Below are 26,651 nucleotides of genomic sequence, written 5' to 3'. Positions count from 1 at the left end.
ACACCTGTAGTAGCAGCTACTTGAGAGGCTGAAGCAGGAGGATCACTTGAGCCCATGAGGTCGAGATGGCAGTGAGCCATGATCATGCCACTGCACTCCAGCCTGGGCAACAGAGTGAGACCCTGTCTCAAAAAAAGCAAATTTAGCCAGGCGTGGTGGCTCATGCCTATAATCCCAGCACTTTGGGAGGCTGAGGGGGTCGGATCACCTGAGATCCAGAGTTCGAGACCAGCCTGACCAATATGGAGAAACCCTGTCTCTACTAAAAATACAAAATTAGCTGGGTGTGGTGGCGCATGCCTGTAATTCCAGCTATTTGGGAAGCCGAGGCAGGAGAATCACTTGAACCTGGAAGGCGAAGGTTGTGGTGAGCGAGATCGTGCCATTGTACTCCAGCCTGGGCAACAAGAGAGAAACTCCATCCTGGCAACTGCACCTTGTTGGCCCAGTTTTGTTTTGTTTTTTCTGAGACAAGAGTCTCGCCCTGTTGCCCAGGATGGCGTACAGTGGCATGATCTCGGGTCACTATAACCTCTGCCTCCCGGGTTCAAGCAATTCTTGTGCCTCAGCCTCCCGAGTAGCTGGGATTACAGCTGCATATCACCACAGCCAGCAATTTTTTTGTATTTTAAGTAGAGATGGGGTTTCACTATGTTGGCCAGGCTGGTCTCGAACTCTTGGCTTCCTGTGATCCTCCTACCCCTGCCTCCCAAAGTGTTGGGATTACAGGCGTGAGCCACCACACCCGGCCCAGCTTTTCAGAGCCGCTGCTCTGCCCTCTTCCATGCTGGCCAGGGACCACAGATGGCCACTGTAAGGGGCAGTGGTATACAACAAAGAACGTCCCTCAGGTCAGCATCAGCATTTCTCTCCTTCTCCTCCCCCACCATGAGTGTCTATGTGTCTATGGTTATTTTAGCTCAAATCTTCCTCCTCCCACCCCCAGAAGGAGCTGCCTAGACGAACTGCAGCCCACTTGGCCCCCAAGCTGAAGGGCTCCTTTGTTGACCATCAATACTGGTCAGAAGGCAGACAGTCACTAGTGTTTTTAGACAAAGGCACTATGTTTCCTTACTCCTACTGACAAACATGTTTCCCTACTCTCTGGTACTCAGCCATAAAGAATGGAAAACAAGGATATTGAAATGATAGGCAGTGTTCCATTTCTGGAATCATCTCTTCCATTGCATAGCCTGCCCTTTGAGCTCTCCTAAGCACCAAGACAAATGCATCTGCGTAGGAATTATTAAGTGCCCCATAGTACAGTTTTATCTTTCCTCCTTGTTTTGTCAATCTCCAATAATCATACCTTTACAAAAACATCATGAAAAGTAGAAACTAAGTAGGAGGACCCTAGAAATTATTTAATAAATGTGATAGTTAATGTGTGGTTGGGCGCGGTGGCTTACGCCTGTAATCCCAACCCTTTGGGAGGCGGAGGCAGGGAGATCTCCTGAGGTCAAAAGTTCGAGACCAGCCTGGCCAAAGTGGTGAAATCCCGTCTCTACTAAAATACAAAAATTAGCCAGGCATGGTGGTGCACTCCTGTAATCCCAGCTACTCAGGAGGCTGAGGCATGAGAATCTCTTGAACCCAGGAGGTAGATGTTGCAGTGAGCTAAGATCACACCACTGCACTCCAGACTGAGTGACAGAGCAAGGCTCTGTCTCAAAAAAAAAAAGTTAATGTGTCACTTAACTACTTTTTTAAATGTATAGCATGGTTATATGTTTTATTTATATTTTTTATGTAGCACTTTCCTTCCCACATGGAAGACCTTAGGGACAGGAGCTTTAAAATATATATATATTTGGCTGGGTGCCGTGGCTCACACCTGTTATCCCAGCACTTTGGGAGGCCGTGGTGGATGGATCACGTGAGGTCAGGAGTTTGAGAACAGCCTGGCCAACATGGTGAAACCCTGTCTCTACTAAAAAAAAAAAAAAAAAAAAAATTAGGCAGGTGGGTAGCTAGGATTATAGATGTATGCCACCACGCTTGGCTAATTTTTGTATTTTTAGTGGAGATAGGGTTTAGCCATGTTGGCCAGGCTACTCTCAAACTCTTGGCCTCAAGTGGTCTGCCCTCCTTGGCCTCCCAAAGTGCTGGGATTACAGGCGTGGGTTATCACGCCTGGCTTGAAAAAGTGTTAAGAAGAAAGTAAATATTAACCGTAATTCAAACATTCAGAGATACCCCTCAATATGGTGATGTTTCCTTCCTTTTTCCTAATCATTCCCTTTTTATTGTTTTTGTTTTTGTTTTTTTGAGACGGAGTCTCGCTCTGTTGCCCAGGCTGGAGTGCAGTGGCGCGATCTCAGCTCACTGCAAGCTCCGCCTCCTGGGTTTACGCCATTCTCCTGCCTCAGCCTCCTGAGTAGCTGGGACTACAGGCGCCCGCCACCGCGCCCGGCTAATTTTTTGTATTTTTAGTAGAGACAGGGTTTCACCGTGGTCTCGATCTCCTGACCTTGTGATCCGCCCGCCTCGGCCTCCCAAAGTGCTGGGATTACAGGCGTGAGCCACCGCGCCTGGCCATCATTCCCTTTTTATAAAGTTGAGAACATCCTATATATACCATTTATTTATTTTATTTTATTTTATTTCATTTTATTTTATTTTATTTATTTTTTTTGAGACAGAGTCCTGCTATGTCGCCCAGGCTAGAGTGCAGTGGTGCGATCTTGGCTCACGGCAACCTCCGCCTCCCGGTTCAAGTGATTCCCCTGCCTCAGCCTCCTAAGTAGCTGGGATTACAGGCGCCCTCCACCATACCTAGCTAATTTTTGTATTTTCAGTGGAGACGGGGTTTCACTGTCTTGGCCAGGCTGGTTTCGAACTCCTGACCTCATGATCCACCTACCTCGACCTCCCAAAGTGCTGGGATTACGGGCATGAGCCACCGCACCTGACCTACAAATTAGTAATCCTACTTTAATTTACTATTATGTCAAAAGATTTTTCCATGTCGTTAGAAATTCCTTGAAATCATTATTTTTTATGCTATTCTTTCATATGGATGTTTCATGATTCACATAACCAATTCACATAACCAATAACCAATTGGTAACTCTTTTTTTCCCCAGTGTTTTGCATGTATCACAACTTTGTGACGTTCTTATTTGTAATTTTTGCATGGATTTATTCGTTTACTGACTACATAACCTTAGTCAACTGTTTAAACTCTAATAACTACTTCATACTACGAGGTGATATACCGTAGCTGTTGAAAACATAGGCTCTGGATTCCAGTCCATCTGTGTGACCTTGGGCAAGCAACCTTCCTCTTTTTGCTTTTTATTTTTTCGAGATATGGTCTTGCTGTGTTACCCAGGCTGGTATTGAACTCCTGAGCTCAAGCTCTCCTCCCGCCTCAGCCTCCTGAGTCTCTGGGATTACAGGCGCATGCCACCATGCTCAGCTCAGACTTTAGCCTTTCTGATGTTCACTTTGCTGACCTGAAACAGGAGGATAATGGTACTAACTCTCTCACAGAGTTGGTATGAGGATGTACTAAGATAATCTAGATGTACGTAAAATAACACAGACCCTGCCACTTGATAAGGGCCCTCTAAGCAGTAGTTGTGATGTGATGTCAATGTCCTTTCCCTAAAAATCAAATCACTGGGTCAAAAGGTATACTTTTTTTTTTTTTTTTTTTTTTTGAGATGGAGTCTCATCTGTCACTCAGGCTGGAGTACAGTGGCACGATCTCAGCTCACTGCAACCTCCACCTCCCGGATTCAAGCAATTCTCCTGCCTCAGCCTTCCCAGTAGCTGGGACTATAGGTGCACGCCACCACGTCCGGCTAACTTTTTGTATTTTTAGTAGAGAGGGGGTTTCACCATGTTTTGATCTCCTGACCTCGTGATCCGGCCACCTTGGCTTCCCAAAGTGCTGGGATTACAGGCATGAGCCACCGCACCTGGCCAGATATACTTATTTATTTATTTATTTTTTCTTTTTTTGAGACGGAGTCTCACTGTGTCACCTAGGTTGGAGTGTGGTGGCATAATCTCAGCTTACTGCATCCTCCACCTCCTGGGTTCAAGCAATTCTCCTGCCTCAGCCTCCGGATTAGCTGGGATTACAGGCATGCGCCACCAAGCCCAGATAATTTTTTTGTATTTTTAGTAGACACGGGGTTTCACCATATTGGCCAGGCTGGTCTCGAACTCCTGACCTTGCAATCCACCCGCCTTGGCCTCCCAAAGTGCTGGAATTACAGGCGTGAGCCACCACGCCCAGCCCTTACTTATTTTTAAGGCCCTTGTTAGATGCTGCTAATTTGCTTTCCAGAAAGGTTATTTTCATTTACCTTCCTCTATAGAGTCTTCTTTTTGTATTTTACATCTAATTTGCTGTAGGTTGTGTAATGTTAAAGTCCAATCAAGATCCTTGGGGGACACAGCCACCCTGATAGGGGCCTCTGGTGATCTCTGAATTCATGACCTGGCCTCAGACCTGGACATGCTGTTGCTCTGTGATTCCAATAAAACCAGTAAAACTATGCTAAATTCTGTACTTAGAGTAACTCAGTTAATACTTTTAGTAACCCTATAAAGTAGGCACTAGTTTTTAACTCCATTTTACAGATGAGGAAACTGAGACAAAGTAGTTTATTCAAGAATACACAGGCCGGTACGGTGGCTCACATCTGTCATGCCAGCACTTTGGGAGGCCGAGGCAGGAGGATTGCTTGAGCCCAGGAGTTTGAGGATGCAGTGAGCTGTGATTGTGCCACTGTACTCCAACCTGGGTGAGAAAGCAAGACCTCTCATGTCTAAAAAATAATAATAATAACTGATTAAAAATATAAAAGGAAAAATATGAATATATAAGAAATATGGTGAAGCTGGTATTAGAATCCAGGCAGCCTAACCCCCAGGACCTGGGCTTTCAAGCACAGTGCTCTACATGAAATGAATTCACTGGGTGCGGGAAAAACAGCTACCCACACTGAGACCTGGAACTCATTTTCTCTTCCAGGACTTGCATGGGTATTAGGAGACGCTGAAGAGCTGCCCTTCGATGATGACAAGTTTGATATTTACACCATTGCCTTTGGGATCCGGAATGTCACACACATTGATCAGGTATGAATGGCTGCATCCTCAGCTTGTATGACTCTCAGGAAATTACCTCAGTTGTAGAGCTACAGTGAGTGAGGAAAGAAGAGTTTTTTTATTTTTTATTTTTTATTATTTTTTGTTGTTGTTGAGACAGAGTCTCGCTCTGCCGCCCAGGCTGGAGTGCAGTGGCCGGATCTCAGCTCACTGCAAGCTCCGCCTCCCGGGTTCACGCCATTCTCCTGCCTCAGCCTCCCGAGTAGCTGGGACTATAGGCGCCCGCCACCTCGCCCGGCTAGTTTTTTGTATTTTTAAAGTAGAGACGGGGTTTCACCATGTCAGCCAGGATGGTCTCGATCTCCTGACCTCGTGATCCGCCCGTCTCGGCCTCCCAAAGTGCTGGGATTACAGGCTTGAGCCACCGCGCCCGGCGGAAAGAAGAGTTTTATTTTTTGAGATGGGGTGTTGCTATTTTGCCCAGGCTGGTCTCAAACTCCTGGGCTCAAGCAGTCCTTCCACATCTGCTTCCCAAGTAGCTGGGATTACAGGCACCCACCACCACCCCCAGGGAGAGATTTTTTTTTTTTTTGATCTTAAAAAAAATAATGTTTAAGGGCTCGGCGCTTGAGTGGAATGCCTGTTTGAAGTTTAGGGTCCTCAATCCTTTAAGTTGACAAATTTTCTAGTCACAAAATTGAAAAAGACTAAAACCACAGAACTGATCTCCATAGAAGTCTGTCTTACTTGGATTGGTAGTCACATCTTTGGGATTTGGTCTTGCTCTGGCCTTTGTGTGTTTCCTCATACTTGTGAAGCTGCTTGACCCTGTGAATTTGCAGAAGATCAGGGACATTTCAGAGGCTGACAAAGACAAAGGCCCTCAAACACTGTTTTGACAAAAGATAGCTGGATTCATGGCTTTTCTGCTGGAAGAGGGGAGCATTCCTTAATCTGATGGAGCTCCTCTTTGTTCCTACCTTATTTTTTATTTTTATTTTTTGTAGAGATGGGGTTTCGCCATGTTGCCCAGGTTGATCTCGAACTCCTGAGCTCAAGTGATCCTCTCATCTCAGCCTCCCAAAATGCTGGGATTACAGGCTTGAGCCACCATGCCTGGCCTTTATTCCTACTTTAACATTCTGTTCAAAACACTTGAAGACCATGTGCAAGGCAAAGAGTTTCATTTTGGTAACATAGTCTCTGGTTGCGTGGGTCCTCTGGTTAAGTGGTAAGTTCTTTATGGAGTTTTATCAGCTTGGTTTGCATCACCTTTCCTATGTCAGTAGCCAGTTTATTATTTCGTTGAATTAAAACTTTTTTTTTTTTTTTGAGACACAGTCTTGCTCTGTTGCCAGGCTGGAGTGCAGTGGCGTGATCTTGGCTCACTGCAACCTCTGTCTCCCGGGTTCAAGCGATTCTCCTGCCTCAGCCTCCCGGGTAACTAGGACTACAGGCATGTGCCACCACGCCCAGCTGATTTTTGTATTTTTCAGTAGAGAGGGGGTTTCACTGTGTTGGCCAGAGTGGTCTCCATCTCTTGATCTCGTGATCCTCCCGCCTCAGCCTCCCAAAGTGCTGGGATTATAGGCGTAAGCCACTGCGCCTGGGGAAATAAATTTTTTTAATAGGTTCAAAGTTCAAAAAGTACAAAAGGGTATATGTGACAATCTCCCTCCCATCCTTGCCTCCTCTCGCATTCAGTGCTTCTCCCTTCAGACAGTCACCAGCTTCTTGTGTATCTTTGCCAAGATGTTTTGTGAATTGGTTATGATTCACATGACCAATAACTAATTGATATTTCTTTTTTTCCTATGTTTTTCATATAGCACAACTTTGTGACATCCTTATTTGTAATTTTTTGTATGGATTCATTGATTTGTTCACTGAGTAACCTTAGACAAGTGTTTACAATGTTTTGTGCCAAGGTGTACTATTTTCTTTCTTCTTTTTTTTTTTGAAACGGACTCTTACTCTGTCACCCAGGCTGGAGTGCGATAGTGCGATCTCGGCTCACTGCAGCCAGGTGAGTTCAACCTCAACTGGTCTTGAACTCTTTGGAGGCCTCCAGGCTGGCCTCCCAACTCTTTGTGAGGCTGAGGTGGGCGGATCACGAGGTCAGGAGATCAAGACCATTCTGGCCAACATGGTGAACCCCGTCTCTACTAAAAATACAAAAATTAGCTAGGTGTGGCAGCGTGAACCTGTAGTTCCAGCTACTTGGGAGGCTGAGGCAGGAAAATCCCTTGAACCCAGGAGGCGAAGGCTGCAGTGAGCTGAGATCACACCACTGCACTCCAGCCTGGATGACAGAGTGAGACTCCATCTCAAAAATAGATAGATAGATAGATAGATAGATAGATAGATAGATAGATAGATGACAGAGTGAGACTCCATCTCAAAAATAGATAGATAGATAGATAGATAGATAGATAGATAGATAGATAGATAGAATAAAAGTAAAAAAGTATTTCTTGGAGATTTTTGCTTGTAAGTACATGAAGAGCACTGGCTCTTTTAAAAATAGTTGAATAGAGGCCAGGTGTGGTGGCTCACCTGTAATCCCAGCACTTTGGGAGGCCAAGGCGGGTGGATCATGAGATCAGGAGTTCGAGACCAGCCTGACCAACATGGTGAAACCCCGTCTCTACTAAAAATACAGAAATTAGCCGGGTGTGGTAGTACATGCCTATAGTCCCAGATACTTGGGAGGCTGAGGGAGGAGAATCACTTGAACCCGGGAGGCAGAGGTTGTAGTGAGTTGAGATCGCACCATTGCACTCCAGCCTGGGTGACAGAGCAAAACTCCATCTCCAAAGAAAAAAAAAAAAAACTTAAATAGATTCCATTTATATTGATATTTCATAATTTAGTCTCTTATTAAAATTGTTAAAGATGCTTTTAATATTGTGTTATTCAAACACTATTTTTTGACAACTGTTTGAACAGCAAATTTAAACATGACTTCATTTCACAAAATAGAATGTACCAGGCATAGTGGCTCACACCTGTAATCCCAGCACTTTGGGAGGCCAAGGCGGGCGGATCATTTGAGGTCAGGAGTTTGAGACCAGCCTGGCCAACATGGCGAAACCCTGTCTGTACTACAAATACAAAAATTAGCCAGGCATGGTGGCGGGCACCTATAATCCCAGCTACTTGGGAGGCTGAGACAGGAGAATTGCTTGAACCTGGGAGGCAGAGGTTGCAGTGATCCGAGATTGTGCCACTGCACTCCAGCCTGGGCGACAGAACAAGACTCAGTCTCAAAAAAAAAAAAAAAAAAAAAAATAGAATGCATCCCAATGAATTGAGCAGAAGACATTGGCTTTATAGACACAGAAAGACTGAAGAAAGCTGAAAAGCAAAGAACAAAGAGTGCAGGTTGCAGTGAGCTGAGATCACGCCACTGCACTCCAGCCTGGATGGCAGAGTGAGACTTTGTCTCAAAATAAATAAATAAATAACGGATAGGGCCACTTGTGGTGGCTCTTGCCTATAATCCCAGCACTTTGGGAGGCTGAGGTAAGAGGATTACCTGAGCCCAGGAGTCAGAGACCAGCCTGGGCTTCATAGTGAGACCCCATTTCAATCAATCAATCAGTCAATCAATAACTGATTGACCAGGTTCAGTGGCACATGCCTGTAGTCCCAGCTACATGGGAGGCTGATGCAGGAGGACTATTTGAGCCCAGGAGTTCAAGGCCGTAGTGTACTATGATCACACCTGAGAATAGCCACTGAACTCCAAGCTGGGCAACATAACAGTGAGACCCTGTCTCTAAAAAATAAAAATAAAAAACAAATTAGTTTATATCAGGCTACTTCAGGCTACCTTTTTTTGTGTAAGGATTAAAGCAGAAGGAGCTTCATTATCATGTGATTTATAAATTTAAACAGGAGCCCTGGTGCGGTGGCTCACGCCTGCAATCCCAGCACTTTGGGAGGCCGAGGTGGGCAGATCACGAGGTCAGGAGATCGAGACCATCCTGGCTAACATGGTGAAACCCCGTTTCTACTAAAAACAAAAAAATTAGCCGGGAGTGGTGGCACGCGCCTGTAGTCCCAGCTACCCAGGAGGCTGAGGCAGGAGAATCGCTTGAACCAAGGAGGTGGAGGTTGCAATGACCTGAGATCGTGCTGCTGCACTCCAGCCTGGGCGACAGAGCAAGACTCTGTCTCAAAAAAAAAAAAAAAAAAAATTTTAAACAGGAGTGTTGGAGAAATTGACTGTATCTCTTTCTCCTGATCTCTCAGGTCAGCTGACAACTTAGTTTGGGTTTGGTGACGTGGAACTATGGAGTCACAAGTTGGGTGACTCCATCTTGATGCTTAGTCTGGTCTGTTGGAACCTAGTGCAGAAACAGTCCAAAACGATGGCTTCCTATACTTTTTATTTAAAAGTGAATAACCGGTCAGGCACAGTGGCTCACACCTGTAATCTTAGCACCTTGTGAGGCTGAGGTGGGTGGATCACTTCAGGCCAGGAGTTTGAGACTGGCCTGGCCAACATGGTGAAACCCTGTCTCTACTAAAAATACAAAATTAGTTGGGCATGGTGGTGCATGCCTGTAATCCCAGCTACTTGAGAGTCTGAGGCAAGAGAATCGCTTGAACCTGGGAGGTGGAGTTTGCAGTGAGCCGAGATTGTGCCGTTGCACTGCAGCCTGGGCAACAAGAGCGAAACTCCATCTCAAAAAAACAAACAAATAGGCTGGGCGCGGTGGCTCATGCCTGTAATCCCAGCACTTTGGGAGGCTGAGGCGGGAGGGCCACCTGAGGTTGGGAGTTCGAGACCAGCCTGACCAACATGGAGAAACGCTGTCTCAGGCCGGGCGCGGTGGCTCAAGCCTATAATCCCAGCACTTTGGGAGGCCAAGGCAGGCGGATCATGAGGTCAGGAGATCGAGACCATCCTGGCTAACACGGTGAAACCCCGTCTCCACTAAAAATACAAAAAGAAATTAGCCGGGTGTGGTGGCGGGTGCCTGTAGTCCCAGCTACTCTGGAGGCTGAGGCAGGAGAATAGCGTGAATCCGGGAGGCGGAGCTTGCAGTGAGCCGAGATTGCGCCACTGCACTCCAGCCTGGGCGACAGAGCGAGACTCCGTCTCAAAAAAAAAAAAAAAAAGAAACCCTGTCTCTACTAAAAATACAAAATTAGCCAGGCGTGGTGGCACACACCTGTAATCCTAGCTACTTGGGAGGCTGAGGCAGAAAAATCACTTCAACCCAGGAGGCGGAGGTTGTGGTGAGCCGAGATTGTGCCATTGCCCTCCAGCCTGGGCAACAAGAGCAAAACTCCATCTCAAAAACAAACAAACAAAAACTTAGTGGGGCGTGGTGGCAGGCACCTGTAGTTCAGCTACTTGGGAAGCTGAGGCTGGAGAATCACTTGAACCTGGGAGGCAGAGGTTGCAGTGAGCTGAGATCACACCAGTGCACTCCAATCTGGGCAACAAAGCAAGACTCCATCGCAAAAAAAATAATAAATAAAAGTGAATAACCCACATACATGTCATTTCCATAGTAGAAGCATTTCTGTAAGATAGATTCCTTGAAGTAAAATTGCTTTATCAGAGAGGATATCCATTGTGATTTTGATAGGTAACTCTAAACTTACCCTTCATGCAGTTGTACCAATCTGTAGTCAGTTTAGATTACCCCAACTAACTTTGTCTAGTCACTGACAGCAGAATGCCTATAGCATTTGGGATACGTAGGGTTATTGCTGCTGCTACAGCTTCCCAAGTGAAAATAAACAAGAGGTTTGTGGGCCATGATAACTTTTGTAATGCCTACAGAAGCTAAAGCTGTCTTGGCCTCATGGAATTGAATGAGGTCTACTGAGGAGTGTGTCCTGTTGTTCCTTGTCTTGCTCAGGCACTCCAGGAAGCCCATCGGGTGCTGAAACCAGGAGGACGGTTTCTCTGTCTGGAATTTAGCCAAGTGAACAATCCCCTCATATCCAGGTTGGCATTGTTAATAGGGCTTTATCTTCATTGTATAGCCAAGGTTTCCTACCCTGAAATGGACTGAGAATAGCCAGTAAGCTATAAGCATGAACTTTGTAGTTCAGAGTACCAGAGGTCAGCCAGTTCTGAATTATAGTACCTAGGCCACAAGAGTCTCAAACCAGATCCAAGTTGGCTTACATATGTGTATTAAGAAATTGACTTAGAAGCCCCTATTTAAAAATTAGGAAATGGTTGGTCCAATGGTAGTGGGTTATCAGAACTTATTAGTGGCACTAATGTTGCTGTTCTATGCCCCACTGCTAAATTTGACTGACTTAAAAAAAAATCAGGAAATTTGGGCCAAGTGCAGTGGCTCATGCTTGTAATCTCAGCACTTTGGGAGGCTGAGGCGGGAGGATCACTTGAGGCCAGAATTTCAAGACCAGCCTGGGCAACACAGTGAGACCCTATCTCTAAAAAAAAAAAATTTAATCAGGAAATTTTACATAAAAATCTGAATTTCCAGCTTCACTTGAGAAATCAGATACATGGCAGCCCTGGGTAGGCCCATATCCCCACATGCCACAGGGAGGGCTGAGTAGTAACTGTCTCTTCTCCACTTTATCGTACTTCCTAACTGTACCTGTCAGCACTTCTACTGGTCTTGTACCTGACCCACTTAATTCAGGTTCTTGCTTGATGCCTGTAGGCATTTGAGTTTGTGACCCCAGGTTTAGTCCTTCTTTCTTCTTATCTAGGGAAGAAGTGAGGGGCATGTTCTAATCTTCATCTTTTACCTTTTTGTTTGCTTAGGCTTTATGATCTATATAGCTTCCAGGTCATCCCTGTCCTGGGAGAGGTCATCGCTGGAGACTGGAAGTCCTATCAGTACCTTGTAGAGAGTATCCGAAGGTTTCCGTCTCAGGTATGAAACTTCTATAGCTTTAAACAAAGGCCCTACAGTGAAATCCAGGCTACTCTGGCTGTATCATCTTTCCTTGTGTTTTAGGAAGAGTTCAAAGAGATGATAGAAGATGCAGGCTTTCACAAGGTGACCTATGAAAGTCTAACATCAGGCATTGTGGCCATTCATTCTGGCTTCAAACTTTAATTCCTTTCCTGTCATGGAGCATGAACCAGTCACATCCTGTTGAAAGCCTGGAACTGAAGGATAATCTGGCAAATGAGACAGCAGGAGACCATCTCCTCTTAAGGATACGTGCCATGGACTCATGTTTGAATCGAACAGTCTTAAAGTGGAAGAACAAATTCTTGTCACTTTTTTACAGCTTTCTTTGGAGCTGCTTCAGTCCGTCTCCCAGAGGCATTTGGTCTGTATTTTTGCTCAACTGCTAATTTCTCTTGGCTGTAGGGTGTGTGGTTAAGGTACAACCAGCACTAAAGCTCAGTTTTGAAGTGAGTGTATTCATAGCTTCCCTGCTGGTGCTGCCTTCCAGAGGGATAATAGATCATTTGAACCCAATGACGATTTTTCACCAGAAAACTTAATTGTACCTGAATCAATCTTTCAGCCTAGGACTAAGTCTAGGCCCAGGTCAGAGTACTAATGATCATGAGAATTGTGTGCTGAACCAGTAAACGAGTTTACCTTTTGATGGTACTTGTCATTTTTTCTTGAAGGTGGTAAGGAAAATATATTTTTCTTTTTCTTTTTTTTTTTTTTTTTTTGAGACGGAGTCTCGCTCTGTCACCCAGGCTGGAGTGCAGTGGCCAGATCTCAGCTCACTGCAAGCTCCGCCTCCCGGGTTTACGCCATTCTCCTGCCTCAGCCTCCCGAGTAGCTGGGACTACAGGCACCTGCCACCTCGCCCGGCTAAGTTTTTGTATTTTTAGTAGAGACGGGGTTTCACCGTGTTAGCCAGGATGATCTCGATCTCCTGACCTCGTGATCTGCCCGTCTCGGCCTCCCAAAGTGCTGGGATTACAGGCTTGAGCCACCGCGCCCGGCTTTTTTTTTTTTTTTATTTTCCATTTTCCGAGACGGAGTCTTCCTCTGTCACCCAGGCTGGAGTGCAGTGGCGCAGTCTCTGCTCACTGCAACCTCCGCCTTGCGAGTTCAAGCAATTCTCCTGCCTCAGCCTCCCAAGTAGCTGGGATTACAGGTGCGTGCCACCACACCCGGCTACATTTTTTTGTATTTTTAGTAGAGATGGGGTTTCACCATGTTGGCCGTGCCCGGCCAGAAAATATATTTTTCATCATTCTTTCAGTCCTCTTCCATAAAAAGCTACCGTGTGGGTTGGGTGCAGTGGCTCACGCCTATAATCCCAGCACTTTCATAGGCCGAGGTGGGTGGATCACAAAGTCAGGAGTTTGAAACCAGCTTGGCCTGTATAGTGACATCCTGTCTCTACTAAAAATATAAAAAATTAGCTGGGCATGATGGTGCACGCCTGTAATCCCAGCTACTTGGGAGGCTGAGGCGGGCAAATCACTTGAACCCAGGAGGCGGAGATTGCAGTAAGACGAGATCGTGCCACTGCACTCCATACTGGGTGGTAGAGGGAGACTGTCTCAAAGAAAAAAAAAAAATTTTCACTAAGTCCTTGTTGGAAAATAAATGTACCAGCAAAATCCTGCTTTCATGTCTTTTTTTTTTTTTTTCATGTCTTATATAGGGAGCTTTTTTGTAAGAGTACACTTGTTTTATAGCAAAAAAAAAAAGTTTGAAAACGATGTAAGCTAACCTTCAGTACTCAGAGATGGAGCTGGGCAGACTTCTTTTTTTTTTTTTTTTTTTTTTTTTGAGACAGAGTCTTGCTCTGTCGCCCGGGCTGGAGTGCAGTGGCCGGATCTCAGCTCACTGCAAGCTCCGCCTCCCGGGTTCACGCCATTCTCCTGCCTCAGCCTCCCGAGTAGCTGGGACTACAGGCGCCCACCACCGCGCCCGGCTAATTTTTTGTATTTTTTAGTAGAGACGGGGTTTCACCGTGTTCACCAGGATGGTCTCGATCTCCTGACCTCGTGATCCGCCCGTCTCGGCCTCCCAAAGTGCTGGGATTACAGGCTTGAGCCACCGCGCCCGGCCGGGCAGACTTCTTGTCTCCTTGTTATAGTCTACTGTTGTCTTTCTTTTTCATTTTTTGTCATTTTCTAAACATTTTCCTGAATACAGTCCACTGTTTGATGTTAAAATGAGGCCATAAATTGTTTTAAGAGACAGGGTCTCGGTCTCTCACTCAAGCTGGAGTGCAATGACCTGATCATAGCCCACTGCAGCCTAAACTCCTGGGCTCAAGCAGTCCTCTGACCTCAGCCCCTTAAATAGCTGGGACTACAGGCATATACCATAGTGCCTGGTTAATTTTTTAATTTTTAATTTTTTTTTTTTTTTTTGAGACCGAGTCTCCCTCAGTCGCCTAGGCTGGAGTGCAGTGGTGTGATCTCAGCTCACTGCAACCTCCACCTCCCATGTTCAAGCGATTCTCCTGCATCAGCCTTCCAAGTAGTTGGGATTACAGGTACCTACCACCATGCCCAGCTAATTTTTGTATTTTTAGTAGAAACGAGATTTCACCATGTTGGCCAGGCTGGTGTCGATATCCTGACATCAGGTGACCCGCCCACCTCAACCTCCAAAAGTGTTGGTATTACAGGTGTGAGCCACCATACCTGGCTGCTATAATTTTTTTTTCTTAATAGATACAGGGTCTCCCTGTGTTGCCCAGGCTGCTCTCATACTCCTGGGCTCCCACTTTGGCCTCTCAAAGTGCTGGGACTACAGACATGAGGCACTGCACCCAGCCATAAATATTTTGAGTGTGGATGAATCTTAAGGTTTTTTTTTTTTTTTTTTTTTTTTGAGATGGAGTCTCGCTCTGTAGCCCAGGCTGGAGTGCAGTGGCCGGATCTCAGCTCACTGCAAGCTCCGCCTCCCGGGTTCAGGCCATTTTTCAGGCTCCCGAGTAGCTGGGACTACAGGCGCCTGCCACCTCGTATTTTTTTGTAGTAGAGACGGGGTTTCACCGTGTTCACCAGGATGGTCTCGATCTCCTGACCTCGTGATCCGCCCGTCTCGGCATCCCAAAGTGCTGGGATTACAGGTTTGAGCCACCGCGCCCGGCTGAATCTTAAGGTTTTAAAGAGGCTTTGCTTAGAAATTGCAGAAATCAGTCCAGCAGAGTGGCCTATGCTTGTAATCCCAGCACTTTGGGAGGCCAAGGAGGGCAGATTGCTTGAATCCAGGAGTTCGAGACCAGCCTGAGCAACATGGCAAAACCCCATCTCTACAAAAAATTTAAAAAAATAGCCAGGTGTGGCCGGGCGCGGTGGCTCACGCCTGTAATCCCAGCACTTTGGGAGGCCGAGGCGGGCGGATCACAGGTCAGGAGATCGAGACCACGGTGAAACCCCGTCTCTACTAAAAATCTTAAGGTTTTTAGCCGGGGCTTTGGCGGGCGCCTGTAAATTGCAGAAACTCAGGAGCTGAGGCAGGAGAATGGCGTAAACCCGGGGAGGCGGGAGCTTGCAGTGAGCCGAGATCGCGCCACTGCACTCCAGCCTGGGCGACAGAGCGAGACTCCATCTCAAAAAAAAAAAAAAAAAAAAAATAGCCAGGTGTATGGTACACACCTGTGTTCCCAGCTATTTGGAAGGCTGAGGTGAGAGGATCATCTGAGCCTGGGAGGTGGAGGTTGCAGTGAGTTGAGATCATGCCACTGCACTCTAGCTTTGGTGACAGAGTGAGAACCTGTCTCAAAAATAAACTGCAGAAATCAATCTGTGACTTGGCTAACAGTTTGTGGATAACGTAGTTCAAAGGTATGTGAAAGGGCTTCAGATATACTGCTTCCTGGCCCAGCACAGTAAGGATCATTTACGTGCCTTCACTTACAAGATCTTGCCCTGTCACTGAAAAGCTTCCAGATAGAGCTAGCTATATACAACTCTCTCAAAGAACAGCAGCTAGGAGCATTTGATAAATGCTTAGAAAAACTTAGCTTACATTTTCTTTTCAGCCAGCTGGAGCCTATTGGCTTTTGAAATTAACAGGAAGGAACAGGCACTGGAAGGAGCTTCATAAACCATCAACCCAGTCTTATCTCCATAGCAACGTGGTTTTCTCACATCTGAATAAAAAAACAAAAAAGCTGCCAACTTCTTGACAGTAAATATGGGACAGATCAAATTCAACTAAAACTCCCAATGTCTAGCTATCAGTCTTGAATCAGCTTTTGGGTCTGTAGCTAGAGACAGATTATTTGTTTGGAGTAGGGCTTAACTGGACAAGCTAAAGCTTTGGAGGCAAAATTCCTTGTGGGCTTCAAATAGAAATATAGCCAGGTCACTAAAGAGGGAAAAGGGATAGAAAAAATATGAATTAGGCCAGGTGAGGTGGCTCATGCCTGTAATCCCAGCGCTTTGGGAGGCCGAGGTGGGCAGATCACGAGGTCAAGAGATCAAGATCATCCTGGCTAACACGGTGAAACCCTGTCTCTACTGAAAATACAAAAACTTAGCTGGGCGTGGTGGCGGGCACCTGTAGTCCCAGCTACTCGGGAGGCTGAGGCAGGAGAATGGCGTGAACCCGGGAGGCGGAGCCTGCAGTGAGCCTAGATCAAGCCACTGCACTCCAACCTGGGCGACAGAGAGACTCCGTCTCAAAAAAAGAAAAAATATGAATTAAACCAGGTGTGGTGGCTCATACCTGTAATCCCAACACCTTGGGAGGATCGCTTGAGCCCAAGAATTCAAGACCAGCCTGGGCAACACAGGGAGACTCCAGCTCTACAAAAAATTCAAAAGTTAGCTGGGTGTGGTGGCATGTATTTGTGGTCCTAGTTACTTTGGAGGCTGAGGTGGTAGGATCACTTGAGCCCAGGAGGTCGAAGCTGCAGTGGGCTGTGATCACACCACTGCACTGCAGCCTGGGCAGCAGGAGACCTTGTCTCAAAAAAAATGAAAGAAAAAAGATGGAATTGTGGGAACATTTTCGGTCTGTTTATATAAATACAAACATAAAATTACCCCAATTGCAGTCTCCTGTTTATTCCACACTACCTCATCCTTTTTTGCAGACAGCAGGGAAAAAACTGGCACAATAGTCAAAATTGCCGGGCTTGGTGGCTCACGCCTGTAATCACAGCACTTCATGAGGCAGAGGTGGGCAGATTATCTGAGGTCAGGAGTTCGAGACTAGCTTGACTAATATAGTGAAACCCCATCTCTACTAAGAATACAAAATTAGCTGGGCATGGTGGCACATGCCTGTAATCCCAGCTCCTTGAGAGGCTGAGGCAGGAGAATCTCTTGAACCTGGGAGGCAGAGGTTGCAGTGAGCCGAGATCGCGCCATTGCACTCCAGCCTGGGCAACAAGAGCGAAACTCCGTCTCAAAAAAAAAAAAAAAAAAGTCAAAATTTTGCACCTCTACCCTGAAACCCTTTCAGTCCCAAAGTAGCACAACTTTGCTAGGATTCTTAAAACCACACATTCTGAAGAAAAGTAAACTTCCAAATATGTTACTGACCTAATTCTACTCTTAAAATGGGAGTTATCACCCATCAATTCCAATCTATCGCCCTCTTCTGTGTAGCAGTCGCCTGGCTGCTTAGAAATCCCAATAGCATCGTAGAGATCCATGGGAAAACACAGGGAAACTAGAAGTCAGGACCCTTCTTGCAGTTTCCCAAGATGGGTGTGGGTTGTTTCAGCCTGTCTTATTTCCTTTCCACCTACAAGTCTGCCATATTTGCTTTTCTAAGACTGCAGTCCTCTTAAAATTGATAGCAGGAAACCTTTGATGGCTACTTGTCCCCAGCTTTAATTGGGTCTTTTCAGGAAAAGGCATCAATTCACACTTGTTCCTGGCCACAGCAAAGCACAGCACAGCACAGCAGGCTGATAATGTAAATTCCTGCAAAGCCTTTATTAGAAGAGCATTAAGACTGCTGCTCAGAAACATTTACTTTCCCCTAAGACCACCTTCTTTCTAGGCAGGGGAAGGGGCTAGACAAGGGTCCTGGAATCCATTTCATTATCCCAACTTTGTTTTGAGCTTATTTCCATTTTATAGCCATAGAAAGCTTCAAGTACTACCACACATCCATCACCACAACCTGAGGCCAAAGGCCCAGAACATTCTATAGCAATGTCTTAACAAATATCCTTAAATACTGATTTTCAAATTAGGACTAAGATTTAATTTAAATGTTTCTTTGCCATGCACAACAGCTGCAGGATGGGTGAGAATGTGACTAAAGAGTACTGAAATGCCCCACAGAAACTTACTTCTGTAAGGATGGACTCATCCCCACCAACCTGGACATCTGATCAAGTGACAATCTTCAATGCTGTTATTTGAACAAATTGTAATTCACACACATACACATCTGCAACAGATTTATTTTTTAAAGGAATGGACTGAGAGAAAACAACATGGGCAGAAGTATGGAATAGAAAATAAATACAAATGTAGGCTATTCTGCTAATTGTTTTATAACCACAACAAACTAGTACAGAGAATGCCCTGTACAAAACACAACAAAGGTTCAAACATCGAGGTGTTCCCTTAGCAAGGCTGAAAATTTCAGTCTCTGGTATTTGGAATTTAGGCTGCAGTCCTTGTTTTTGGATGGATCACTGGGTGTGTGGCACAGTCCATGCTTTTAACCAGATTTGAACAGAAGAATGGCCACTTGGCCCAGGTAGAAGTAGATGAAGTGTTTGGTTTCATGTGTCACGTAACTGCCGAAGTTCCTTCCCACGATGCAATGCCAGGTGGGATTGTACTTCTTGTCAAATTCCTGGGAAAGACAAAAGAAAAGAACTAGAATTTTAATTACCAGAGGTCAGTGTTTGCCTCCTGGATAAGCCAGAGCCTGTAGGGGCAGAAAGGAGGAACGTCAGCATCTGCAAATTCTTAGAATGAAAGAATGTTCCCCAGCTCCAAGACGCCTACATAGTGCATTAATACAAACATACTTGCAGTCTGAGCTAAGATGGGAATGGAGGCTGAGGAGGTCAAAGGACAAAAGGTCAGCCTTAAAGACAGGGTGCTTTGTTATTATGGTAATTACACCTTCATACCTTCTATAATATTCTTATTCATTGACAGAAGGTGACATTAACAGGTGTGGTTTATCATGTTCTATGTAGAGAACCACCCTACTGTATTTGCCATGCCCCCAATTCCAAGAAAATGGTAAAAAATTAGCCCATCCCATTCCTCATCACAAAGATCTTGACTGCATCTCTGCAACACAAGACTTTTCCAAAAGGATAAAACTTCAAACAACATTGTATACCAAATGATTGCGGATCAAAATTAAATTTACAGGGACACAATACTGAAGCACTCCACTGTTGCCGTAAAAAATGCTGTAAACAGAATCTGTCAACTGGCCAAGTTTTATCCTTAATATCCAAACAGCCGTCCTCTCCACATCTGTCCCGATGATACTAATCTACTACCCTGTCCACTAGGTTAGCAAGTTGTAGGAACAACTCGTCGCCATTTATCCCACCCCAAGAGGTACTGGGGAGTAGAATGCCTGTGGGGGGCACTGGGTGCCAACCGTAATCTTTCTCTACAAAATTCTTACAAGTGTTTGTGGAGAATCACACAAGATTTAGCTACTCTAACAGCACGCAGTGCGAAAACTTCTTTTAAAGCTATGAAGAGGAGTAACGCTCTTGCAAGCTAGACGCACGCACTGCTGCGTTTGTCAAAAAAGGCATTTATTTCTGTTCCATCTGAAGTCTTTCATCTTCCCATTCTCGACTGGAACCCTCCCACGGCTTAGGCTGCCAGCTTTCTTCCCTTCCAGCAAACACTGCTCGAGAAGTTGGCAGTCCTGCCGGCTTTCTAGACTGCCATTTGCCAAGCCCCCACCCCAGCCCCCAGCCCCGCCACCACCCACTTTCCCTCAACTCCCCACTGGAAGGCTGGCAAGATCTCCCCGGCCCGGCTGGAAACACCCACGCAGCTCCCCCCTCCGGAACACCCAGATGGATCCTCGGCGCAGGAACCACACAGAAGGGGGAACCGCTGCTCCCAGGTCTTAGATACCGTTGCTAGGTGGCGCTTTCCCCCCGCGGAGCTGGATAATTAAAAAAAAAAAAAAAAAACTTCGGACGCCGGGGGTCTGGTCTTCTCCAGGGGAGTGCAAAATGCATCTGCGTCCTTTCTGGAAGCTTCTACACCCCGAGCCGCCAGGGGTGTTCCCGGGACCTGTCAGGCGCCCTGGGAAAGCAGGATCGAGGGGAAGGAACTCCCTGCTCCCGGCTGCGCCTCGGCCCCCGCGCCCATCCTCACCTTCTTGATATGAGCCGCAATGTCCTTCTCTATGTTGTATTTCTCCAGCGCCTGAGTAGCGCACTCCACCGAGTCCTGTTGCATCTCTTCCGACATGTCCGCATTTTTGATCACGGCCTTTCGGTCGCACATGGTTACCTAGTGGGCAAGGCCTGGGGTAAGGGTTTGAGTTGGGCCGCGCCCCCCAGGCACTAACTGCCCCCACCCCGGCCGGCGCTACAACGGGACGACGCCCCCCACCCCACTTCTCAGGAAGCGAGGGCTACGCGGCGGGCTAAGTCCAGAGTGGGGCGAAATAAGGCAGCGAGGACACCCCCTGGCCCCCCGAGTTTCTCACCGTGGAGAAGGGGGCTGGCCGACTGCAACGGTCTCCTGGGGGAGGTGCTTGCACAGGTCAGGCCCTCGCAGAGCTGCCGTCGCTACCGAAGCCGTGGCGCATCTAAGCAGCCCCACGCCAGCCGCCGCCGCCTAGTGCTCAGGCCCCGCCCTGCTCTCGCCGGCCCCGCCCCTCGCCGCGCGACCCTATTGGCTTGACGCAGCCCACGGCATTCTTCCATTGGTCCAGGGACTCCATGGTTCCCTCAGGATCTTTCTCCTGCATTTTGTTGCAGACCACAATGCACCGCTCACGGCGTCGGTTGCCCCGGCAATGGGCCCCACGCGGCGAGGCCCACACACACACCCAGAAGGTGGAGCCCCGGCCCGGTTGCGAGGACCACCCAGCTGTCTGGAGAGGTAGGAAGGCAGCTTCTGCCTGGGCCAAGGGAAGTGATTCCAAATTCACGGAGGTTGTCCCAGGGTGTGTTCTCGAACAACAGTCTCTAGAAGTTGGTGGCCATCCCTGCCCCCACCCCCCCACCACGACAGGTCGCAGGATCTCCGACCCCAGGTTAGCAGGATTATGACAGAAGTGGCCTCTCCCTTTACTGAAGGTATCTCTGAAGCAGGGCCGGCTTCGTGGGCAAACCAGCGGTGCAGTCTTACAGGAGGGGCCCTTACGTTTTCATTTTGCACTGGGCCCCATTTGTAGTGGTTCTGCTCTGAAATATTTAGGAGAGGGCATCCTCAGGATTGAGGGAGGGCTTCAAGGAGAGAGGGTGTTTCCTTACGAGTAAGGGATTATCCCCAAGAGTGGGGTCTCTGCCAAGCAATGCGGACATCTTTAAGGGGGTGGGGATGGGGATCCGGGTGGATTTGGGAGTGTTGAGCCCCGGGGTTTTTGTCCAGGGTGAGGCTTCTTGCTCAGGTGAGGCAGTCTTTCCTGTGTGGGAGAGATTCTTGGTTGGGATTTATCTCTGAGGAGGAGGTATCCTAATGGACGAAAAAGTGGCCCTTAGAGGGATGACGTCCCCTCTAGCTTAGGGAGGAGACACGAAGTGGTTAAAAAAGCAAGATCTTGGGGGAGTTGAGGGACAAGTCAGATCTGGATTTAAATCCCAGCATTGTCATTTACTAGCTATTTGAATGTTTTCTTTAAGTAAAGGAGGACCAAGTGTAAAAGGAAACCAGTTCATATGCTTGTTAGCAGTATAAAACATTTGAAGTTCTCTCAGCACAATGTGAGGCACATAGTAAATGATCAATGAATCTTATCAATAATTGTCAGTTTATAGAACTATCCCAAAGACCACAGCAAGGTTTTGAACAACCAGCTCTGAAATGCCTATAATGTATTTTTGAACCTCCATAAATAAGTTATCAGGTTAATCATGTATCTGGAAGCCTCCTATTTACATTTCTTTTTTTTTTTTTTTTTTTTTTTTTTTTTTTGAGACGGAGTCTCGCTGTGTCTCCCAGGCTGAAGTGCAGTGGCGTGATCTCGGCTCACTGCAAGCTCCGCCTCCCGGGTTCACGCCATTCTCCCGCCTCAGCCTCCCAAGTAGCTGAGACTACAGGCGCCCGCCACCACGCCCGGCTAGTTTTTTGTATTTTTAGTAGAGACGGGGTTTCACCATGTTAGCCAGGATAGTCTCGATCTCCTGACCTCGTGATCCACCCGCCTCGGCCTCCCAAAGTGCTGGGATTACAGGCTTGAGCCACCGCGCCCGGCCCCTATTTACATTTCTACATTTTTCTCTTGACCACCTACTCTCTACTTAAAACAATTTGTGGCTGGGCATGGTAGCTCGCACCTGTAATCCCAGCACTTTGAGAAGCTGAGTGGAGGGGATCGCTTGAGCTCAGGAGTTGGAGACCAGCCTGGGCAATATGGCCAAACCCCATCTCAAAAAATAAAAATAAAACAATCTGAGCAGAGACACACAACTCCAGAAAGAAAAAGATGGGAATAGGCCGAGTGCAGTGGCTCATGCCTATAATCCCAGCACCGTGGGAGGCCGAGGCGGGTGGATCACCTGAGGTAAGGATTTCGAGACCAGCCTGGCCAACATGGAGAAACCCCATCTCTACTAAAAATACAAAATTAGCCGGGCGTGGTGGCGCATGCCTGTAATCCCAGATACTCAGGAGGCTGAGGCAGGAGAATCACTTGAACCTGGGAGGCAGAGTCTGTAGTGAGCCGAGATTGTGCCATTGCACTCAGCCTGGGCAACAGGAGCGAAAGTCCGTCTCAAAAAAAAAAAAAAAAAAAAAAAGGAAAAAAATGGGAATAATTAGAACCTCTTCAGGTTCAACATATGCATATCAATTAAATCAACAGCTTTTTCCAGTTCCATGTTTCTAATGGTGAGATTCAGGGTTTGAGAAGTTATAATATTCCTATATAGTACTTCTCTTGAGGAAGAAACAGGGTGACAAGTGAGGACCCTGGAAATGCAGATGACACTAAAGTAAAGCCACGGTGACTCCACTAAGTAGAAACCCCAGGGAAATTTCCTAAATCATCCTCATGATTTTTTTCCGTGTCTACACTACCTCTATTATTATTTATTTAATTTTTGCTATAATAATACTATCATTATAATATAATAATGTAATTGTTCATCAATAATACCTTATATAGCCGGGCGTGGTGACTCACGCCTGTAATCCCAGCACTTTGGGAGGCCGAGGAGGGCAGATCACAAGGTCAGGAGATCAAGACCATCCTGGCTAACATGGTGAAATCCCGTCTGTACTAAAAATACAGAAAAAAAATAAATTAGCCGGGCATGGTGGTGAGTGCCTATAGTCCCAGCTAGTTGGGAGGCTGAGGCAGGAGAATGGCGTGAACCTGGAGGCTGAGCTTACAGTGAGCCAAGATTGTGCCACTGCACTCCAACCTGGGAGACAGAGCAAGACTCTGTCTCAAAAATAAATAAATAAATAATAAAAAGTAATACTTTATATATTATTTAATAATTTTCTTTGAACTCCCTTTATTTTTTAAATAAGTATACTTTTTGTTTTATTTTATTTTTTTGAGATGGAGTCTCGCTCTGTTGCCCAGACTGGAGTGCAGTGGCGTGATCTGGGTTCAAGCGATTCTTCTGCCTTGGCCTCCTGAGTAGATGGGATACAGGTGCACACCACCATGCCAGGCTAATTTTTCTATTTTTGTAGAGACAGGGTCTTGCCATGTTGGCCAGGCTGGTCTCCAACTCCTGAGCTCAAGTGATTCGCCTGCCTTGGCCTCCCTAAGTTTTGGGATTACAGGCGTGAGCTACCGCACCCAGCCTAATTAGTATGCTTTTAAAAGACAAATTTATATCATTACCGTAAATGGAAAGCCAGTCTCACTGGCCATAAATAGAAGGTAACTATAAAATATAAATATTATAATATAAAACATTTATTTTTGCATTGTTAAACTGATCTCGGACACTATAAGTGATATGTGTCCTACACTTGAAAAATGCTGCCCTGGAGGAGGGTTCTTAAATGGGGTCCACGGCCAGATTGCAAAGGTTTCCCAAGCCCTCTGGAATTGTGCACAAAAATGTATGTAGTGCTTACAGGCATTTTTCCAAACAGAGGATCCTTAGCTTCCATCAGACTCACAAAGGGATTCAGAACCTAAGGAGGATTAAAAAGAAAAAGAAAAACTGTTGTACAATAACCCAAACTCCTAGAATAAATGTGAGATTCCTTCACCAGGTCCCCCTGAAGTGGCCCATATGGGGTTCTATAGCATCACACATTTTGGCAACTTACTATATCTACTCCTGCCTGATAAACTTGCTTAAAAATCCTTCTACACCTGAAAACCTGCATTTTTCATTCTTGCCAAAGGAAATTATAACTAGGAGTTGTTAACGTTTCTGAGAGCACAGGCCTTGGAATCAACCTAAGCTATGAGCTCCTTCAAGTTAGTTAACCTCTCCAAGATACAGGTTCCTGATTGTTATTTTTTTATTTTTTTATTTTTTGAGACAGAGTCTTGCTGTGTCGCCCAGGCTGGAGTATAGTGGCACGATCTCTGCTCACTGCAAGCTCCGCCTCCCAGGTTCGCAGCATTCTCCTGCCTCAGCCTCCCGAGTAGCTGGGACTACAGGTGCCTGCCACCACGCCCGGCTAATTTTTTGTATTTTCGGTAGAGATGGGGTTTCACCCTCTTAGCCAGGATGGTCTCAATCTCCTGACCTGGTGATCTGCCCACCTCAGCCTCCCAAAGTGCTGGGATTACAGGCGTGAGCCACCGCGCCCGGCCCTGATTGTTATTTTTTATTTTTATTTATTTATTTATTTATTTTTTGAGACGGACTTTTGCTCTGTCACCCAGGCTGAAGTACAGTAGTGCGATCTCAGCTCACTGCAACCTCCCCCTCCCGGGTTCAAGCGATTCTCTTGCCTCAGCCTCCTGAGTTGCTGGGATTACATGCATTAGTCACTACTCCTGGCTAATTTTTGTGTTTTTAGTAGAGACAGGGTTTCACCATGTTGGCCAGGCTGGTCTCGAACTCCAGACTTCAGGTGATCCACCCACCTCGTAGGTTCCTGATTTTTAAATGGAGATCACATCTTCGTTATAGGTTGGTGGCAGGGATATTAAATAATGCATCTAGAGACCTAGCCATGGTATAATAAATGGTAGCTACTGCCACTATGTATTGAGACCTTACCATGTGCCAGACATTTTAGACACATTATCTCATTGGCTTCTCATAATAATTCTACAAGGTAAGAACTGTTTGTCTCTTTATTACACAGATGAAGAAAATGAGGTTCAAAGAGATGATGTCCCTTACCTAAAGTCACAGTGATAGAAAGTGACAGAGCTGGGATTTGAATCCTGATCTGACTCCACAGTCCCACATGGTAGGTGGAACCTCTGAGCTATACCTAAACAAGGGGAGCTGATGCCTCAGAACAGAGTGATGTCCCTGGAGACACTAAGCATCCTTGGCCTCTGGTGAGAGCTCCCTAAATATATGTGGATGGATGGATGGATGGATGGATGGATGGATGGATGGATGGATGGATGGAGGAAGAAAGCATGGATAGTTCAGACTACTTCAGCCTTGATTCCTCAGCAACAAACACCTCAAACTTGACCCTACATTGGTCCTTGGCTGTCGTGATCTTCCTTGGACAGAATCACCTTTCAACTCCGGTCATCACACTTTCCCAGGGCCCTCAGAAAGCCCTTCAGAGTTGTAACTCACAGGCAGGCTGAGGGATTCTTTGGGGGTCTGCAGCTCTCCTCACCTCATCCACAAGTAGGACCATGGCCTGTGCCTCACTACTGCACCAGCATCACTCTGTTCCCAGCCCAGTCCAGCAATCACTTGTCTAGCTTTCTGGGACCTGAGTACTTTCTTGGACCATGAGTCCTGTGACCACCCTAGCAGCTCTAACCCTCCCTTACCTGAAAGGAAGTGTGAAGTGACCTTGCAGGCCCCAGAGTGGATTGAAGACCCCGTCGAGAAAGGAGGCACCATGTGGGAGAGAATGCAAGGCCTAGGTCTGAATCCAGAAGCTTCCACCCCATGAAGAAGGGCTGGCACCAGCCGGGGGCTGGCAGGGGAGCTGAGCTTTGGAGCCAAGGACTGTACTGCAGTGCAGGGAGAGTGAGGCCAGAAAGGCTGAGACAACTCAGGGAAGGAAAACCTCCCTTCTGGCTAATAGCCAAGCATCGCCTGAGTAGACCGACACTCTACTGTCCACAGGGGCAGTAGATGAAGACACATTCAGAGAGGACTAACAGGCCCCCTCAGCTCCCAGTCAGAGGGCAGAGCAACCCAGAACAGACGTTAAAGGAACAGACTCTGAGGTCAGGCAGCCTTGGGTGTTCATCTGTCCCTACTAAGCCATGTGACGTTAGGCAAGTGAGTCCACCTCTCTGAGACTCAGGTTCCTCATCTGTAAAATGGGGATTATAAGAGTCCTTGTTTCTCAGGGACAATGTGAGGATTGAGATGGTACGCATAGAGAATGTAGTGCACTACTGGGCATGTGGCAAACATCAGTGATG

The 26,651-nt window shown here is 46.6% G+C and overlaps 5 protein-coding genes across 13 annotated transcripts in view; 3 read left to right on the top strand and 2 right to left on the bottom strand.

Annotated features, from left to right (window-relative positions):
* COQ5 (coenzyme Q5, methyltransferase) overlaps positions 1 to 12,639 on the top strand; it is a 158,687-nt gene extending 146,048 nt beyond the window's left edge. For both annotated transcript variants that reach the window (XM_050748108.1, XM_050748107.1), the window contains 4 exons: positions 4,991 to 5,097; positions 10,950 to 11,038; positions 11,837 to 11,948; positions 12,033 to 12,639. In XM_050748108.1, coding sequence (XP_050604065.1) covers positions 4,991 to 5,097; positions 10,950 to 11,038; positions 11,837 to 11,948; positions 12,033 to 12,134 — 410 coding nt within the window. In that variant the 3' untranslated portion in view covers positions 12,135 to 12,639. The remainder of the gene's footprint in view (positions 1 to 4,990; positions 5,098 to 10,949; positions 11,039 to 11,836; positions 11,949 to 12,032) is intronic.
* TRIAP1 (TP53 regulated inhibitor of apoptosis 1) overlaps positions 1 to 26,651 on the top strand; it is a 252,413-nt gene that overhangs the window by 174,193 nt on the left and 51,569 nt on the right. The gene's annotated exons all lie outside the window — the stretch shown is intronic.
* Positions 1 to 26,651, bottom strand: part of CABP1 (calcium binding protein 1) — a 219,151-nt gene that overhangs the window by 154,711 nt on the left and 37,789 nt on the right. The window lies entirely within an intron of this gene.
* SRSF9 (serine and arginine rich splicing factor 9) overlaps positions 1 to 26,651 on the top strand; it is a 298,394-nt gene that overhangs the window by 237,597 nt on the left and 34,146 nt on the right. The gene's annotated exons all lie outside the window — the stretch shown is intronic.
* DYNLL1 (dynein light chain LC8-type 1) overlaps positions 18,370 to 26,651 on the bottom strand; it is a 151,178-nt gene continuing 142,896 nt past the window's right edge. For 4 of the 7 annotated variants that reach the window (XM_050748213.1, XM_050748217.1, XM_050748214.1 and 1 more), the window contains exons 2-4: positions 20,637 to 20,740; positions 20,300 to 20,437; positions 18,370 to 18,788 (exon numbers count right to left, since the gene is read on the bottom strand). In XM_050748213.1, the coding sequence (XP_050604170.1) occupies positions 18,651 to 18,788; positions 20,300 to 20,431 (270 nt within the window). In that variant the 5' untranslated portion in view covers positions 20,432 to 20,437; positions 20,637 to 20,740 and the 3' untranslated portion in view covers positions 18,370 to 18,650. Of the gene's footprint in view, positions 18,789 to 20,299; positions 20,452 to 20,636; positions 20,841 to 26,385; positions 26,396 to 26,651 lie in introns of those variants that run through there. The other 3 variants (XM_050748216.1, XM_050748212.1, XM_050748211.1) reach the window with 3 other exon arrangements.

Source organism: Macaca thibetana, chromosome 11 (genome assembly GCF_024542745.1).
Source record: "Macaca thibetana thibetana isolate TM-01 chromosome 11, ASM2454274v1, whole genome shotgun sequence".
Lineage (NCBI taxonomy): Eukaryota > Metazoa > Chordata > Mammalia > Primates > Cercopithecidae > Macaca > Macaca thibetana.
The sequence above is the reverse complement of the archived record's forward strand: the minus strand, read 5'-3'. Positions and strand labels throughout refer to the sequence as shown.